Below are 14965 nucleotides of genomic sequence, written 5' to 3'. Positions count from 1 at the left end.
TCGTACGGACGACCAACTGTGGCAAATGGTTGACAGAGAATGGAGAACCATCCCTCAGGACACCATCCGCACTCTTATTGACTCTGTACCTCGACGTGTTTCTGCGTGCATCGCCGCTCGTGGTGGTCCTACATCCTACTGAGTCGATGCCGTGCGCATTGTGTAACCTGCATATCGGTTTGAAATAAACATAAATTATTCGTCCGTGCCGTCTCTGTTTTTTCCCCAACTTTCATCCCTTTCGAACCACTCCTTCTTGGTGTTGCATTTGCTCTGTCAGTCAGTGTACAATTTACAGGGGATGAAAAATTAAAATCCACAGCCTATTTTCAATTTCAGACGGGTCAGGAGAAGCCCCATCTAGTGGTGAGGATAGAAATTGTGCAGGCAATGATTAATGACTGACAGACGAAATTAAATCATATTGGAGAGTGTTGCCGGACTGAAAGATGACAGGGAAAACTGGAGTATCCGGAGAAAAACCTGTCTCGCATCCGCTTTGTCCAGCACAAATCTCACTTGGATTGACCGGGATTTGAACCACGGGACCCAGCGTTGAAAGACCGGCGTGCTGCCGTCTGAGCAAAGGAATTTCTGACGGGGGTGGGAATAAGAATGGTAATAATAAAACACATTTTAAAGGGATGTTTTTGCAAATAGATGTTTTTATTATTTTGTTATGTTTTAGTATCTATTTGCAATAAGGAGTACAAGCGCCTCATGGGGTGATATATGCCCCTTACCCCTCCCCCCGCCTTACCTACACCACTGCACCTAATGAACTTATATAGAACGCATCCTGTCCGTTAATTTGCTAAAGACTTGTGAAAAATTGTGAATGATGTATGGTATAAGACCCGTTATGTTTCTGTGGATATTACATATACCGTATGTGATGCTTGTGTAGATCTTCCATTATATTATTATGTAGTCTATGCACATTGTGCTTAATCAATATTTATAAATACCGTATATAAATAAATTCCATAACCCAAGGAAGAGTAAATACGTGCTCGTTTATTTAAATTTCCAGTCCGGCTCCATGGCTAAATGGTTAGCGTGCTGGTCACAGGGGTCGCGGGTTCGATTCCGGCTGGGTCGGGAATTTTAACCATAATTGGTTAATTCCGCTGACACGGGAGCTGGGTGTATGTGTCGTCTTCATCATCATTTGCATCTGGCGAGCCGAACTTGTTCTCGGACACTCCTGGCACTAAAAGCCATAGGCCCTACGCCATTTCATTTTCATTTAAAATTCCACGTGCTTGCTGAATAATACTCTAATTCGAACATGTATTTGTTCCACTGAAATAATTAATTACCATAAAATTCTGCACGGAAATAAATAAATAAATAAATAATACAGAAAGAGGGAAAGAATTGCTAAGAGTAGTAGGTAACGTGTGGGTAAATCTTCCTTGACTCGACCAGTCTTGATTATTAACGATATTTCGACCTATCGATGTCTTGAAAGTCACGATCGTCGCATGTGCTGATGTGTTGTCATTTTAAACTGGGGCGGGAAGATTACAAGGTCGTCAATTATAAAGCTGAACTGTATTCTTCTTAGTGATTTTTAAATACGACCGAAACAAGTTTGTTAAATCATTCATAGCATGATGACTGAGATCCAAGATCTATCTTATATTGAAAATGAAGTTAAGGATGAAAGCATATTTTTGGTAAGAATATGAATGCCTTATACACATTAAATGTTACAAATTCATTTTGTATAATGCTTAATAATATAAGTCTTAGAAATAATATTATTTTTTAAATAATAAATTAACCGTCACATTAGGTGAATGAGAGGTTAGGGTTAGAGAAAATTAGTAAGATATAATTGCCTATACGAATTTCTCAATACTTTATTTTCATGGTGAACAACAGATAAAATAAAACTATCATTCTTAAACTCATAATCCTCTGTACACATATTTTAGTGTATAACCATGAAAATGTTCACTTTCGTTTCCCAACAAACACTTCAGCTATTGTTAGGAACATTAATTATAAGAATCACTATGGATTCTTACCTCAGGTGGGTAAACCAATGGGTCTTAAGTTTTTAATAATTAGGTAATAAAACCCAATACATAATTATGTCCATCCAAATTAAACATGTGTGTTAAGTCTAAATATCCATTTGCAGACTAATTCAACATTACTAACTATGGACAGATTATCAGTTGGTTAAAAGGTATGCTGTTATTTATAAAAAAATAGAGAAGTTCTATTTATATGTTAAGTTTTTTCAACTGAACATACACAGCAGCTAGACCTATGATAATTTTTCATTGATTCATTTATTCATAAAGGCATTAAAAAAATATTAGACTACACATGTTTATCAACTGAAGCAGGAAAACCAAATTTCTTCCTCTTTCATTTGTGACTTATGAGCTCATGTCATTGCCAGATGTGGTGGCCTGTCTCCATACTGACTATGATATATAAGTTATTGGTAAACTACATTTTCATAAAGTGACGTGATTTCATGTGGCCTCCGGAGAGGCCTGGGGCAGGTTTTCTTTTTGATGCCCATGGGTGACCCCTGAATCTGGGTGTTTAATGAAGATGATGATGATGATATAATAATAATAATAATAATAATAATAATAATAATAATAATAATAATAATAATAATAATAATAATAATAAAGGCTATTGCTAGCCTGGTGCAGTCTTTGTAAGGCAGACCCTCTGACGAGAGTGGGCGGCATCTGTCGTGTAAGGGAAACTGCATGTTATTTTAGTGTATGAGTTGTAGGGATGTTGGGGACATTACAACCATCCAGCCCCCAAGCCAGGTGAATTAACCATTTAAGGTTAAAATCTCCATCCCAACTGGAAACTGAACCCGGGGCCCTCTGAACCGAAGGAGACTACACTGACCATTAAGCCAAGGAGCTTTACATGATGATGATGATGATAATGAGGTTGGAAGAGGGTGAATCTTGGTGTCAGCACATAGCCTACACCTGTCAAATAACACTAACGGGTCTGCTGAAGGCTTAATGTCTCCATCTGACAGAAGAATCACCATCAATAGTGTCACATGCCCTCACTCCACAGCCCCATCTGGAGCGACTAAAAGGGGGAGCGTTGGTTGGCGACTGCAGGGCCCTTAGCTGAGTCCTGGCATTGCTTCCACTTACTTGTGCCAGGCTCCTCACTCTCATCTATCCTATTCGCCCTCCCTTGGTCAACTCTTGTTCTTTTCCGACCCCAACGGTATTAGAGCATTCGAGGCCAAGGGAGTATTTAATTTTTGCGCCCTTCGTGGCCCTTGTCTTTCTTTGATCTCTTTTACTGATATCCTGCATCAGTTTGCTTCCTAAGTATTTGAAGTACTCCACAATTTCAAGGTTTTGTCCCTTTCTCCATTCCCTTCTCTTTCTCCTCCAGTCATTACCATTGTCTTACTCTTTTCCATGCTGATTTTCATTCCATAATTTTCAAAAGTCTCACTCAATATGTCAAGTTGCCCTGGGCTTCCTCTCTATTTATTCCCCACACTACATATCATTTACAAACAGTTTTACCTTCAGTTCCCTGTCCCCATATTTTAACTTTGTTTCCTTCACAATTTCATCCATATTATGAATAACAGTGGTGAGAGCACACTTCCTTGTCGTAGTCCAGTTTTATTCCAAAACCACTCTATTCTCCCCACGTGTGTTCTGGACACTGCTGAAACCATTTGTGTACATTGCTTGCACATATTCCACGATTTGCTTTCCAAATCCTTTCCATACCTCTGCTCTGGCTGTCAGTCTTCTTCTTCGTTTCCCATTTCCAGTATTTTGGGTCGGGTTGTGAATCAAGGACCTCCACAGTTTTCTATCTCTCCACCTCTCCCTTCCTTCCTCCAATATTTCTTCTACTTTTACTCCTCTCTTCTCTATACTCTCCTTTGCCGTATCCATGCACCTCTTTCTGGGCCTTCCCCGTTGTCTTCCTCCTATTATTTTCTCCATAAATACTTGCTTTGGAACTCTATCCTCTTCCATTCTCATCATGTGACCATACCATTTCAGCTTACTGGTCTCTATCTTGTCTTGCAGTTTAGGGAATCTAATTCTCTCTCTGATTTCTATGTTTCTGAGTTCATCCCTGAATTTTTCTTCTTAAGGAATTTAATTTCAGCTACTTGAATTCTGCTTTCATCATGTTTTGTTGTTGTCCATGTGCCTGCCGTGTATGTCAAAATTGGTGTGTAATACACTGAGTACAGAATTTTCTTGCATTTCTCTGGGACATCCTGGTTCCACACTATACCTCTCACCCACTGACTTGTTGGATTCTCTTTACAATTTCTTCACTTATTTTTCCATCTTCTGCAAGTATACTTCCCAAATATTTGAAGTTTTTCACAACTCCTAATTGTCTTCCATTTACTTCTGCTGTCAGTATAGTGGATAAATAGCTATAGCTAGTCTTTTATAAGGTAAGGCATGTCAATTTCACAATGTCTAATGATTTAACATTAAACAAATTAGGTTTGTTGGTAGGCAACAGCACATCTTTTCCTTCATACTCAACAGGGAGGACACCCTGTACAAAATATTATTGCATGCCTAAATTATACTGGATAATTAATAGTCATGCAATATTAAAAAGAAGGATTGCTGTTCCAGGATGGAGTGTGCAAGCTGCTGACATCTGTGGGGAATAATCTCCAGACATTATTGTCGGACTTTGCAAACCCACCCGGTTTCATCTCCTTGGATTCAGATATATCACGCCTACAACGGGAGACTTGCAATCTCCGAGATAATATTGACTATCTGGTTGGAACGAAGCTCCATGGCGCTCGGCAAGGTGAGGAAGTTAATGTCAGGAAAATCTTTAATGGTTAGGTATTAACAATACATTCTCTTAGATCAGACCATTCCAAGTCAGTGTCTGAGGGCTAGGTATCCCTGACGCTGCCTCATTTGAACCCAAACCCAATCCCCTCCACTCACTATTGCTGTGGCTGTGGTGATGTAGGAATGCACGTGCTAGATTGCTGACCTTTCCCTTTTAGCCAACATTACAAAGCATTTGAGTGATTTAAATGTTTCTTTGCAAGTGAAAAATATGTAGATTGGTAGAATTCATGCTTTTAAGATGGTGCTTTCATTGTTTGAGTCTGCCTATGTGGTGTATTGGCTACTGCGATTAGCTACCACCCCCAGAAGCCCGGGTTCGATTTCCGGCTCTGCCACAAGATTTGAAAAGTGGTATGAGGAGTAGAATGGGGTCTGCTCAGCCTTGGGAGGTCAAACGAGTAGAGAGGGGTTTAATTCCTACCTCAGTCATCTTCAAAGTGGTTTTCTGTGATTTGCTACTTCTCCTATCACATCTACCAAGACGCATGGGTAGTCCATACCGTGGAGGCCACTGCATAGGCTTCTTAGAGCCACTTGCAGTGCCAATGTACTATGAGAGATAAAGTGTGGTAGGTGTGCTAGTTACCAACTGATGAGCCCAAATTGGCATACTGGGGCGCGCTGGCAATAGGAATGAGTTAACCGGAAAATTCATAATGTCTAATAACGGATCAATTATATTGGTATTATAAATTTTCTCATTTGGGAAAAATATTTCAGGTTCCCTATGGGAATGTATTTCTGTAACATAACCTCATATTTTGGAAAAGAAAAATGTTCTTTACCGATCCAATTACACTATCATTCTTAACATAACACAAAGAGCATCCCTGATTTTTTTGTCAGAATAATTCTGATACTCCTGTATATTCAATGTATTGTTATTATAATGTGTTACAGAGTTTGTTGCTAGACTAGGTACACCGACTCCAAGAGTGATGATGATGTTGATGATGATTGTTGTTTAAAGGGGCCTATCACCTATGTCATCAGCTCAACTACAAGAGTTTTTTAAGATCTATGCTCTAAGTAAAAAAACAATGATGGTGTTACATTACAATGTTTGGTTCATTTCAGAAATGGCTTGTACTAATTACGAGCTTGAAGAATTGCGGCTAAAATATGAATCCCTGCAGACGGAGTGGGACAGTCAACAGGAACACCTAGGAAGGCTGCAAGGAGATATGTACAAGCTGCGTAATCAACTGCAACATCAGAGTCAGTTCTGTGCTTCTCTAGGAGCTGTCATGGGCAACCTGATATGGAAAGCTTCAAGAATCCCACAAGTCGTGGATATGCTGCTCTCCGGGGTAAGAGGGAATAATTATCTCATTATTTTTCCCCTTTGCCTCTCAATCGGACCGCCTAGAGCAGGGACAGTAGAAATCCTCTCCATATCGTAAGAGGCAGCCAAAAAGTACCCAAGAAGCTCTCAACTTGGGAGTGTAGGTTGGCGACCAAGCAGTCTTAACCCAGTCTGGCAATCCCCCTGTGGATGGGGGTGGTAGAATACCCACGGTATCCCCTGCCTGTTGTAAGAGGCCCCAGGGGATCTGAACTTTGGAGCGTGGATTGGCGACCATGGGGCCCTCAGCTGAATCCTGGCATTGCTTCCACTTACTTGTGCAAGGCTCCTCACTTTCATCTATGTCTGACCTCTCTTGGTCAACACTTGTTCTTTTCTGACACCGACGGTAAAACGTATGGAGACCTCGGGAGTCTTTCATTTTCACATCCTTCGTGGCCCTTGTCTCCTTTGGCCGATACCTTCATTTTTCGAAGTATTGGAACCCTTCCACTTTTTTCTCTCTCATTAGTGTTATATAGAGGATGGTTGCCCAGTTGTACTTACTCCTAAAGCTATAATGCCCACCAACATCAGTCTGGCAAGTGCTAGGCTTCTCACTTCAACCTTTCCTGCCTGACTTTCCATGGTCAACACTTGTTCTTAAACATAACCATGTTTTGATGTAGGCTTTATCCATTACCAGTCACTAGGAAACTTTATTAATAATTTACAACACGTTTTGGATACTGTGCTCCAACTACAGGTGGTGAAATAGGTTATGAGGAGGAGTAATTAATAATGTTATTGTTTCTACATCTCACTAACTACATTTACAGTTTTTGGAGATGCCATGGTGCCAGAATTTTGTCCTGCAGGAGTTCTTTTATGTGCCAGTAAATCTACTGACACGAGGCTGATGTAACCGGACTGAGCCAGGATCGAACCTGCCTAGTGGGGCTCAGAAGGCCAGCACTCTACCATCCGACTTACTCAGCCAGGCATTATGAGTAGGGTTCGGATGTTTAGGACCTAAAAATCACGTAAATATGCAGGCAAATATGGTCTTAAAAATAGCTAAATATGACCCCAAAAATTCAGCTTTCAGGTCTGAGCTTCAAGTTTCACCACAATGTCACAAACACATTTACACAAGCAACATCGGGTATCACATTCAAAGTACAATACATTTTTTCGTGCAAAATATGACCTTCAACAAGTCAAATGAACGAAATATGACCAAAGCAATAAAAATGATAAAATAAACATTTATATGTCCTATAAAACAAGTCTAAATATGCTCAGAAATGTCCAATTCATGCTTAATTCCAACAAGTAGCCAAAATGGAAGAGGGGGGGGGGGAATCCTGAACATCTGAACTCGAAACAGTTTAAAGATATTTTAAGAGCATTCAGTTTAAATAACTTTAAAACCATAATATTTAGTGAAATACATTCTTGTTCCTTTTAGAAATATAAATTAATCATAATAATATTATTTGATTTACGTCCCACTAACTACTTTTACGGTCTTCGGAGACGCCGAGGTGCCGGAATTTAGTCCCGCAAGAGTTCTTTTACGTGCCAGTAAATCTACCGACACGAGGCTGTCGTATTTGAGTACCTTCAAATACCACCGGGCTGAGCCAGGATCGAACCTGCCAAGTTGGGGTTAGAAGGCCAGCGCCTTAACCATCTGAGCCACTCAGCCCGGCAAAATATAAATTCATGTGACATAGACTGATATAAGAAAACTTGTAACCTATTTCACTTCCAAAACATGTTGTGAATTATTAATTTCAAGTGACTGGTAACAGTGTTTTAAAAGTGATATGTTTTAGACTGGGGGTCTATATGGAATTAGCATCATCATCATCAATTTCCCGACAACACTGTAACCATGGCAACCAGTTTTGTCTATGTGTATGTATGTTTAGTCCTCAGCCCGAAGGCTGGTTGGATCCTCAACAGTTCCGCCATCAGCTGTCATAGATGGCCTAGGCATCACTGAAGAGGCGTACTAGGGAAATGAGGAGTGAGGTAGTTTCCCGTTGCTTTCCTCACCGAGTCACAAGTTGCTATTACACATCAGTCTGCCAAGCCCACTGAAATGCATGCACCAACTGACCCTATGAGCAATATTTTCACACCATTCATAGCAGGGACTGGCTGCAGAAGGAATGGCATTACTAGCATTACTCATACCTCAGTCACTTTCATTTTGTCAAAGCTAAGGATAAAGCTGGGACAGGTCAATGAAAGTAACAAAATTGCTCTAGCCCATACCAGAAGACATAGTGCACTGTAAACACTAGGTCCTGCCAGCAAAGGCACTTTGTCTATGTATACTAGGTCAATAGCGACATCTTCTATCTCATATCAGGTCTTCAGTCCAGTATTAAAAATCCTTGAACTGGCTGGAGAACAAACCCAGGGCCTTGGAATAAAGACAGGCACACTACCTCTACACCAAAGGGCTGGCTAATAATAATAATAATAATAATAATAATAATAATAATAATAATAATAATAATAATAATAATAATAATAATAATAATAATAATAATAATATATTATATTATATTATATTAATAATAATTAATAATATTAATAATATATTATATTATTATTGCCCCCTTTTTTCCTGGTGTCACGAAGCCGGGCAATACGAGAGATCCCAAGGTGCACCATTCATAATGCTGGCTGTTCAATTATCAGAGGCATTAAAAGGATTGGGTTGATGACAACACAGAAATGCACACAAGTTAAAATAAGACTAACATTTATTAATAATGATATAGCACATCACAATCAGTTTTCCAATGCTCTCTTCTTCTTCTTCCCAATATATTTCTGCTTATGCAGGTCGTTCACAGAGCCTCTTCCAATAATCTCTTTTTTCCCCACATTCTATCGTTCATCACTGTTTGCCACTGTAGTCCTCTCCGATTTACGTCATCCTCCACCTGATCCCTCCATCTTGTTCGTGGTCTTCCAATTGGTCTTCTTCCAGATTCTGTCCATTCCAGAGCTCTTCTTGGTAACTTTCTTGTCCCATTGTTTTGACGTGGATTTCTGGATTTCTCTCCACAGTTTGTTTTAGAGGGCTGATCTGTAGTGTGTTTCGTATGGTTTCATTTCTTATCTTGTCCCTCCTTGTTTTCCCCAAAATCCCTTGCAGAAAATGCAGCTCTGTCGCTTGTAATCTACTCAAATCTTTTTTTGTCCAAGTCCAATATTCTGATCCATAGGTCAGTATTGGCAAATAATATGATTTATATATAATGATTTTTGCTTTGGTACATATTTTCCAATTTCTTATTATGTCTGATACCAAGTAATAAAATTTTGAGCAATTTCCTATTCTCTCCAAAATTTCTTCCTTGATGTTTCCTTTCCCAGTTACTTTCTAGGTATTTAAAAGCATCTACTTCTTTAAAAACATTTCTATTACAACTAACATCCCTCATTTTTTGTTTTCTCTACCGATTTTCATTACCTCACTTATCGTTAAATTTATTTCCATGCCCGCTTCTTCAATTGCCCTCTGCCAGGTATTTAGTTGTTCTTCCAATTTTTGTTCATTTTCTTCCCATATCATTACATCATCTGCATATGCTATGAGTTTCGTATCATTTGCTGTTGACCCTTGGCTAACTTTCCTCATAATGTTGTCCATCACTATATTAAAGAGCACTTGTTTGTACACTTCCTTGATTTGGTGGTGGTGATTTTTGTTTTAAGAGGAAGTACAACGAGGTAATCATCACTTCCTTGTCGAACTCCTCTGTCTGTTCTAAACCATTCTGTTTTTTTTTTTTTATTATAACACAATTCAGACATTTGTTATACATGTTTCTAATTGTGAATTGCATTTCTCTTGACAATTCCATTGTATTCAGCCCTTGCCATATCTATTCTCTTCTAACTGTGTTATAAGCCTTTTGTATATCTATGAATGCAACTGCGATGTCTTTCCCAAATTCCCATTTCTTTTCTACTATTTGTCTAGCTGTAAATATGGCATCAATAGTTGATCTTCCAGGTCTAAATCCTTGTTCTTCTCCTAATTGTGAATGTGTCTTGTTCTTGATTTTTTGTAAAATTATCTTTTCATAAATCTTCATGCAGTGACACAGTAATGCTATTCCTCTGTAATTCTCACAAAGTGCCTTATTACCTTTTCTAAAAAATAGGTACAATAATTACCCTTGTCCAATCATCAGTAATCTCTCCATCAGTCCATACTATCTTCATTATTCTATACAGCCCCTGCATTCCAATAGATCCTGCAGCTTTAATCCCATCAGAAGAAAACAAACAAAAATGTTTCCGATGGTGAAATGCAAAATAGTAATTTCTTGATGGTGTTAAAGTTCTTTGATCTGCTCACATATTTTATAAAATGTAATTCAAGATAAGCCTGATGATGACTGATGACCTTGACAATATACTGAAATATACCAGAAAGAACCGAAATATTAACCTTATGTCTCGGTTAAGTGAAAATACTCTGAAAAAAACCCCACCCTAATTCACACGCGTAAATTTGTTCACTCGTCAAATTAATTTCAGGTCATCTTGGCCTATATAAAAATGAATCTGCCATAAAGCACTTGAAGTGAGTTCACTTACTCGAATAAATGTCAAAATAAACTTAAACTAACCACCACATGTGACTAATAAAAAATCTAACTCCATTCGAGTTGTTTACAAATCATTTGGTTTAAATTAAACTCTGATATAAATTCTCTTAGTCTAGTCTGTCATTATTTATGATTAAACAAAATCATTAATTACATTTTCTCACATTAACCTGTTAATGAAATTTTCTGGATCAAATTCCTAATATTTAAGATTCCGATTAGATCCTGCTATAATTGTTTTAAGACTTTAACAAATTTATATTTTACATTGTATTTTAACATTTATTAACATTCCATTAATTCTTGTTTGTAGTTCCTCCTTTTCTAGAATAAATTACAATCTTTAGGTTTAGCAAATTAATGAATTATTCCTATTATGTCTGTCTTGAGATATACTATAAGACACAAATATTTCCACCAGAAACAAATAATTTCACTGGAAATGCCTAAATGATTTTTCTCCATGGCAAAACATGAGGAGAAACTCTTCTTCTTCATAGTACCGTATCAGGTCCCCCTGACGTTGGCGATCACTGTGGCGAATGCAGAACGATCTCTAGCTAGGTGGAAAAGTCTTTCAACACTGTGAATTCCAGTCCATTCTTTGATGTTTCCAAGCCATGATGTTCGCCTCCTCCCGACACCTCTTCGACCCTGTAATTTGCCTTGTACAATCCGCTGTAAGATGAGGTAACGGTCATTCCTAAGGATGTGGCCAAGGTAAGAGATCTTCCGGAGTTTTATTGTTTGAACGAGTTCCCGACTTGCTCTTGCCCTTCTGAGTACTTCTTGGTTCGTTAGTCGTGCAACCCACGAAATCCTGAGCATCCCACGGTGGATCCATATTTCAAAGGCTTCCAAGCGTTTCACTGATATGTTCTTGAGAGTCCATGTTTCCACACCATATAGCAAGGCTGACCATATATAGCACTTGACCATCCTCTGTCTAAGTTTTAAATTTAAGTAGTCATTGCAAAAGAAAGATTTCATTTTTGTAAATATTTTTCGTGCTATTGCTATCCTCTGTTTCACTTCTTTCTCGGGATCAAGTTGTTCAGTGACAATGGCACCCAGATATTTAAAAGTGGTTACTCTCTCAATCTGTCGGTTGTTTAGTTGTAAGATTGCCTCAGCATTGGCACGTCTGCTGAAGATCATGAACTTGGTCTTGTTTACATTTATTTTTAGTCCCATGTCCTCACTTACTGCACTGATATTATTGAGCAGGAGCTGGAGACCTTCAAAATTGTCACACAGGTGACTGTATCATCCGCATATCTTATGTTGTTAATTATGCCGCCATTTACTTTTATTCCATATTGTTGATTTTCTAAAGCTGTTTTGAAAATTTTATCCGAGTAAAGGTTGAATAACAATGGAGACAAAACACAACCTTGTCTAACTCCTCTTTGGATGGCTATCTCGTTTGTAGTTTGATTTCCGATTCGGACAACGGCCTTTTGTCTCCAGTAAAGGTTTTCAATAATGCGGATATCTTTGCTGTCAACTCCTATATCCTTTAGGAGTTCTACAAGTTTTGGATGTTGTACTCTGTCAAATGCCTTTTCAAAATCAATGAAACAAGGAAACACTTCTTGCTGTTGATCTAGACTGTTCTGAATTAGGATATTTAGCGCAAACAATGCTTCCCTTGTACCAAACGAATTTCTGAACCCAAACTGTATTTCGTCGAGGTCTTGTTCACACTTAGTCTTGATTCTGTTATGTATTACACGAAGGAATACTTTAAGTGTGTGGCTCATGAGGCTTATTAGCCTATAATCATTACACTTGCATGCCTTTTGCTTCTTTGGCAACGTGATGAATGTAGATAACAGCCAGTCAGATGGGATGTCTCCAGTATTATATATATTATTGAACAACTTTACCAAGAATTGGATATTGTCTTCGTCAATCATTTTAAGAAGTTCTACAGGGATGTTATCTGGACCTGGTGATTTCTTGCTTTTTGAAACTTTCACAGCATATAGCACTTCTGATTTAAGAATGTCAGGGCCTTCACAATTAGCTCGTTCGTTAGATTCCTCACCTCTCTGATCACAGAAAAGTTCTATCAGATAATTTTCCCAAGTATTTAAAACTTCTTCTTCATTAATAATAGGCCTGTTTGTAACATCAACCAGTACAGAAAGGTTACGTTTTCTGTACATGCCAGCTGTTTCCTTTAATTTTCGATGTATATTGAACAGATCATGTTTAGACTGAAAGATTTCCATTTCCACACATTGTTCTTTCATCCAGTTCTCTTTCGCAGCACGTATTTCTTTCCTTATGTGGCGTTGTAATTTTTTGTATTCCTCTGCATCATTTTTTACTAATCTTCGTTGTTCCATTAGTTCAAGAATATCATCTGTCATCCATTTCTTTTTCTTCATTGGATGTATCTTTTGATCTTTGTTTTGAAGAAGTATCTCTACCCGACTTTTAAACTGATTCCATAAATCATTTGCTGTTTCACAGTTATTGGTATTGATTTCTTTTAAATGCCTATTCAAATCCTGAGCAATTTTCTGCCAAGCTTCACAATTTTGCAGATTAGGTGTATTTAGTACCTTTCTTCTAGGCTTATTCTTCATGATTTTCGGACGAACTCTTACGTTAGCTATCAATGGATTATGATCCGAGGAAATATCTGCACCTGGATATGCTGCGACTCTTTTGATGGAATTTCTGAAACGCTTATTTATCAGAATGTAATCAATTTGGTTCCTTGTTGAGTCAGGATTCTGAGGATCATCTTTAGGAGCTTTCCATGTGTATAAACGACGTTTTGGAAGTTTGAACCATGTATTGGTGAGAACCATTTGATGTTCTACACAAAATTCGTACAGCTTTTCTCCCCGGTCATTGCATTTACCAAGCCCAAATTCGCCTACCAAGTCGGAACGACGCCCTTGACCAATTTTTGCGTTGAAATCACCCATTATGACAGTTATTTCGTCCTTCTTCAAGTCTTTAAGAACAGTTCCAAGTTGTTCATAGAATGTTTCTACTTCGTCATCGTATTTTTTGTCCGCTGTTGGTGCATATATCTGCAAGATGTTTACGTTGAAAAGTCAGCATGAACGCTGTAATAACATGATTCGATCAGAGACTGGTACAAAGTTGCTGACATACTTCATAAGTTCAGAATTTATAAAGATTCCGACTCCATTTCTATGATCTTTATCATTATCTTCGCTACCAGAGTAATAGAATGTACCATCATCACGATGACATTTACCTGCACCCGGCCAGCGAACTTCACTAATTCCCATTAATGGTGTTCTTAATCTAACCATTTCCTTGATAAGATTGTCAAGCTTGCCAGCTGCATAGAGACTTCTGACGTTCCAAGTCCCCATTCTTATTGCGGAATTCACTAATTTGAGCCGGGAGATTCTTAGCACCCCTCGCTCATTTAAGGGCTGCCCGGGACTAGGGGCCGTTTCTTTCTGATTCCTCGCCATAGTGATTTCCTGGGAATTTATACCAGTGTGGTTTCCCCTTGCCTTCACTGGTGTAGACTCAGCCGCCCCTAACATGGAGAACAGACGCTGTTGGTAGCCGCTCCTAACATGAAGTACAGACGCTACCTGATGGTTTCTAGTGGCATTTCCTCCACTAAGGGACCATCACCCTCCTAAGGGAGCTCCTCCGCCATAAGCCGTTGGCTCCTTTAGGGTGTCAGGTTATTTCCCGCCGCCCAACACTCGGCGTTGAGTCGCTGGCTGTACGGTCTACTCCATACCGTAGCAGGATAACCTGGCCAGACAGGAGAGGAGAAACTACAATCCACAATATAATATCACTTCACTCAAACATGGACATGGTAAAATAATTCTAACTACACACACACCCAATCTACACGGTATTTACCCTACTGATTATTTTACACATCTCTTAGACATTATTTTTAGTTGTGATTATTAGTGGGTGACTGATATTAACTTATCATCTGGATGACCTTTGCTTTATTTAAATTTCAGTTCATCATCTATCTAGTGATTAGTGATCAGATTCTTGGAAATAAGAATGGTGCTAATAATTAACCATCAATGTTTCCATCAATTAAGAAATTATTCTGAAGAATACACAGTTTCAAGTAAATTAAATCACCACACACATGGCCTCGGTTTTCACATGGTTGTCATTAA

The 14965-nt window shown here is 38.6% G+C and overlaps 1 protein-coding gene across 2 annotated transcripts in view; it reads left to right on the top strand.

The window, feature by feature from the left end:
- Nucleotides 1–1528: 1528 nt before the first annotated feature.
- LOC136884957 (heat shock factor 2-binding protein) overlaps nucleotides 1529–14965 on the top strand; it is a 34347-nt gene continuing 20910 nt past the window's right edge. The window contains exons 1-2 of one of the 2 annotated variants that reach the window (XM_067157301.2): nucleotides 1529–1682; nucleotides 5955–6187. In XM_067157301.2, coding sequence (XP_067013402.1) covers nucleotides 5957–6187 — 231 coding nt within the window. In that variant the 5' untranslated portion in view covers nucleotides 1529–1682; nucleotides 5955–5956. Of the gene's footprint in view, nucleotides 1683–4572; nucleotides 4825–5954; nucleotides 6188–14965 lie in introns of those variants that run through there. The other variant, XM_067157300.2, reaches the window with a different exon arrangement.

Source organism: Anabrus simplex, chromosome 13 (assembly GCF_040414725.1).
Source record: "Anabrus simplex isolate iqAnaSimp1 chromosome 13, ASM4041472v1, whole genome shotgun sequence".
Lineage (NCBI taxonomy): Eukaryota > Metazoa > Arthropoda > Insecta > Orthoptera > Tettigoniidae > Anabrus > Anabrus simplex.
Note: the sequence above shows the minus strand (reverse complement) of the source record. Positions and strands in the feature narration are given on the sequence as shown.